The sequence below is a fragment of the Rhinopithecus bieti genome, unplaced genomic scaffold, assembly GCF_001698545.2.
Source record: "Rhinopithecus bieti isolate Rb0 unplaced genomic scaffold, ASM169854v2 scaffold_2723, whole genome shotgun sequence".
NCBI classification, from domain to species: Eukaryota; Metazoa; Chordata; class Mammalia; order Primates; family Cercopithecidae; genus Rhinopithecus; species Rhinopithecus bieti.
In genome coordinates, this window is record NW_016804119.1 from 206,104 (window position 1) to 210,546 (window position 4,443).

The 4,443-nt window shown below is 48.7% G+C and overlaps 1 protein-coding gene across 1 annotated transcript in view; it reads left to right on the plus strand.

The window, feature by feature from the left end:
• Positions 1 to 255: 255 nt before the first annotated feature.
• KPNA7 (karyopherin subunit alpha 7) overlaps positions 256 to 4,443 on the plus strand; it is a 35,351-nt gene continuing 31,163 nt past the window's right edge. The window contains exon 1 of the mRNA XM_017864361.1: positions 256 to 338. Within this exon, the coding sequence (XP_017719850.1) occupies positions 273 to 338 (66 nt within the window). The 5' untranslated portion in view covers positions 256 to 272. The remainder of the gene's footprint in view (positions 339 to 4,443) is intronic.

Sequence of the window (4,443 nt, forward strand, 5' to 3'; positions counted from 1 at the left end):
AGCTACTTGGGAGGCTGAGGCAGGAGAACTGCTTGAACCCGGGAGGTGGAGATTGCAGTGAGCTGATATCCCGCCACTGCACTCGAGCCTGGGTGACAGAGCGAGACTCCGTCTCAAAAAAAAAGGCTAGCTTCCTGGGTCTGCTCTCTGTTCCACTGTGAGCCCTTTAAGGGTTAGAGCCTGATGATACTGACATAATAACCCACATAATCGGCGCTGAAAATTTCTTTGTTCCTGTCCAATCTGCAGGTAACTTACTACTTCCAGTCAATATGCCGACCTTAGATGCTCCAGAAGACAGGCGGAGAAAATTTAAGTACTGTGGCAAAGATGCATCTGTGAGTATAAAGCACCCACCTGCTTCTATTGGGGGCCAGTGCAATCTGCATAAAAAATGGGGTGAAGAGACCAGGCACGGTGGCTCATGCCATGTAATCCCAACACTTTGAGAGGCTGAGGTAGGCAGATCACGAGGTCAGGAGATTAAGACCATCCTGGCCAATATAGTGTAACCCCGTCTCTACTAAAAATACAAAAACTACCTGGGCATGGTGGCATGCACTTGTAATCCCAGCTACTTGGGAGGCTGAGGCAGGAGAATCGCTTGAACCCAGGAGGTGGAGATTGCAGTGAGCTGAGATCACGCCACTGCACGCCAGCCTGGGCTACAAGAGAGAAACTCCATCTCAAAAAAAAAAAAAAAAAAAAAGGGGGAGGATGGGGAGTGGTGGTGGTGGAGAGATGGGTTGATAAGGCAAATATAGCAAAAGTTCTTTAGATAGATGCCTAGGTGTTTCCCTGAATCAACCTTTCAACTTTTCTGTATGTTTGCTGTTTTCATCATAAAATATTAAAGGTGGGGAAGACAAAAGCATGTGGACTTAGGAGCCAGACAACTGTGAAATCAAATCAAAGTTTCCATGGAATCTTGCAATTATTTAATTTCAGAACCCCAGTTTCTTCATCCATAAAACAGGGCTGCTTAGCTGGGTGTGGTGGCTCATGCCTGTGTTCCCAGCACTTTGGGAGGCCAAGGTGGGAGGATCGCTTGAGGACAGGAGTTCTAGGTCAGCCTGGGTAACATACCAAGACCTCCATCTCTACAAAAACACAAAACCAGCCAGGTGTGGTGGCATGTACCTGTAATCTCAGCTACTCTGGTGGCTGAGGCGGCAGGATTGCTTGAGCCCAGGAGTTCAAGGCTGCAGTGAACTGTGATTGTGCCACTGCACTCCAGTCTGGGTGACAGAGCCAGACCCTCTCTAAAACAAAACCAAACCAAAAACCGGGCTGGGCTGGGCGTGGTGGCTCACGCCTGTAATCTCAGCACTTTGGGAGGCTGAAGTGGGCAAATCACTTGAGGTCAGGAGTTTGAGACCAGCCTGGCCAATGTGGTGAAACCCTGTCTGTACTAAAAATATAAAAAATTAGATGGGCATGGTGGCGGAGGCCTGTAATCCCAGCTGCTTGGGGGGCTGAGGCAGAAGAACTGCTTGAACCTGGGAGGCAGAGGTTGCAGTGAGCCGAGATTGTGCCACTGCACTCCACCCTGGGCAACACTGCGAGACTCCATCTGAAAAAAACAAAAAACCAGGCTGCTATTTATTTCCAAGGGGCTGGATGGCTTCCCCAGGGGCCAGTATACAGGTATTTACAGCTGCTCATGTCAATGAAGCTTACCAAGGAGCTAAAACGTCAGCATATAGGTATGGCCAACAAGCATGCCTTGTAGAAATAGGACTTGGAACTGAGAAGTCCAGGCTGTTCTTGCTGCCAGGTTGAGCCCAAGGGCTGGGGACAGTCGGGGGGCGGGGGGGATCTGTACTGCATATGTGGATTCTAACTCTCACTCAGCTTCTTTGGTGGCATAGTTTTCTGTTGCTAGCTCTGTCCTCCATCTCTTTTTTTTTTTTTTTTTTTTGAGACGGAGTCTCGCTCTGTCGCCCAGGCTGGAGTGCAGTGGCCAGATCTCGGCTCACTGCAAGCTCCGCCTCCCGGGTTTACGCCATTCTCCTGCCTCAGCCTCCCGAGTAGCTGGGACTACAGGTGCCCACCACCTCGTCCAGCTAGTTTTTTGTATTTTTTAGTAGAGACGGGGTTTCACTGTGTTAGCCAGGATGGTTTCGATCTCCTGACCTCGTGATCCGCCCGTCTCGGCCTCCCAAAGTGCTGGGATTACAGGCTTGAGCCACCGCGCCCGGCCAAGTCCTCCATCTCTTTTTATTTTTGCGATGAAGACTTGCTTCATAGTCCAGGCTGGAGTGCAATGGCGCAGTCTCGGCTCACTGCAACCTCTGCCTCCCAGGTTCAAGCGATTCTCACGCCTCAGCCTCCCAAGTAGCTGGGATTACAGATGTGCGCCATTACACCTGGCTAATTTTTTGCATTTTTAGTGGAGACAGGGTTTTGCCATGTTGGCCAGGCTGGTCTCGAATTCCTGGCCTCAAGTGATCTGCCTGCCTTGGTTTCCCAAAGTGCTGGGATTACAGGCGTGAGCCACTGCACCTAGCCCCCATCTCTGTATCTTGACTGGCATCATATAAGTTTAGCTCCACCTTGGGAATCCAAAAGCCTGATGAGGAGAATGAGGGAAGCACAGGGTCACAGCAGCCTGGTTAGGCCACCATCAGGAACAAATCACTTTTTAATTTTAATTTTAATTTTTATTTTTTTGAGATGGAGTCTTGCTCTGTCACCAGGCTGGAGTGCAATGGTGTGATCTCGGCTCACTGCAACCTCCACCTCCTGGATTCAAGCAATTCTCCTGCCTCAGCCTCCCAGGTAGCTGGGACTACAGGTGCCTGCCACCATGCATGGCTAATTTTTTGTGTGTGTTTTGGTAGAGATGGGGTTTCACCATGTTGGCCAGGATGGTCTCAATCTCCTGACCTCGTGATCCCCCTGCCTCGGCCTCCCAAAGTGCTGGGATTACAGGCGTGAGCCACTGTGCCTGGCCCAGGAACCAAATCACTCTTACAGTAACCTATTCCAACAAAGAAGCTGTCTGGCTTCCAGAACCACTGCAGATTAAAGGAAATCAGTGAGAACAAAGGAATTGAGTCTTCACAGCAACAGGAAGGGCCTGCCAGAGAGAAGAGAGAAAGGTACAAAAGTGTTTACAGGGAAGACCTGCCTAGCGACAGGGCAACAGTGTGATGGGCTCAGTGATTCCCAAAGATGTTCCTGCCTTGCCATATAATGCCACCATGACCCTTTTACATTTTTTCCTTTTATTATTTGATACATGGTCTCGCTCTGTCATCCAGGCTGGAGTGCAGTGGCACGATCATAGTTGACCGCAGCCTCTGCCTCCCAGGCTCAAGTGATCCTCCCACCTCAGCCTCCCAAGTGGCACCATACCTGGCTAATTTTTTATTTTTCTTTGTAGGGACCGGGTCTCACTATGTTGGCCAGGCTGTTCTTGAACTCCTGAGCTCGAGCAGTCCTCCTGCCTTGGCCTCCCAAAGTGCTGAGATTGCAGGCATGACCACTGCGCCCAGTTGATGGCCCTTTTTCAAGCAAGAATTAAGTAGCTTAAGGAACCAAAAGTATCTAATACATGGTGACTTCTTTATAATTGTTCCTGAAATGTCTTCAGCCTAAGCGCAGCTATTGAGAAAGGTTAGGTCATTTCCTCAGGATTCTTAATACTACAAAGTTGGAGTCATTAACTGGCAGAGAGAGCGAGAGAGAGAGAGAGAGCGCGTGTGTTTTTTTTAGAGGCAGGGTCTCACTCTATTGCCCAGTCTGGAGTGCAGTAGTACAATCATAGCTCACTGCAGCCTAGACCTCCCTGGCTTAAGAGATCCTCCCACCTCAGCCTCCCAAGTAGCTGGGACTACAGGTGCATGCTACCATGCCCAGCTAATTTTTTTTGGTAGAAAAAGGGTCTTGCTATGTTGTCCAGGCTGGTCTGGAATTCCTGGCCTCAGTGATCCTCCCACCTTGACCTCCCAAAGTGCTGGGATTAGAGGTACGAGTTATGATGCCCAGCTTCATTTTAATTTTAATCTCCCTCAGTATGTAGTTTTGGGGATGAAGGCTTTAATGGCTTATAGACAGGTTTCATTAATAGTGGAAATGGGCCATGCACAGTTGCTCAGCCTATAATCTCAGCACTTTGGGAGACTGAGGCAGGTGGATCACTTAAGCTGAGGAATTTGAAAGCAGCCTGGCCAACATGGAGAAACCCCATCTCTACTAAAAATACAAAAATTAGCCAGGTGTGGTGACAGATGCCTGTAATCCCAGCTACTTGGGAGGCTGAGGCACAAGAATGGCTTGAACCCCAGAGGCAGAGGTTGTAGTGGGCTGAGATCATGCCACTGAACTCCAGCCTGGGTGACAGAGTGAGACTCCATCTCAAAAAGAAAAAAATATATAAAAAATATATAATATATAAAATATATATATTATATATTTATATTATATATAATATCTATT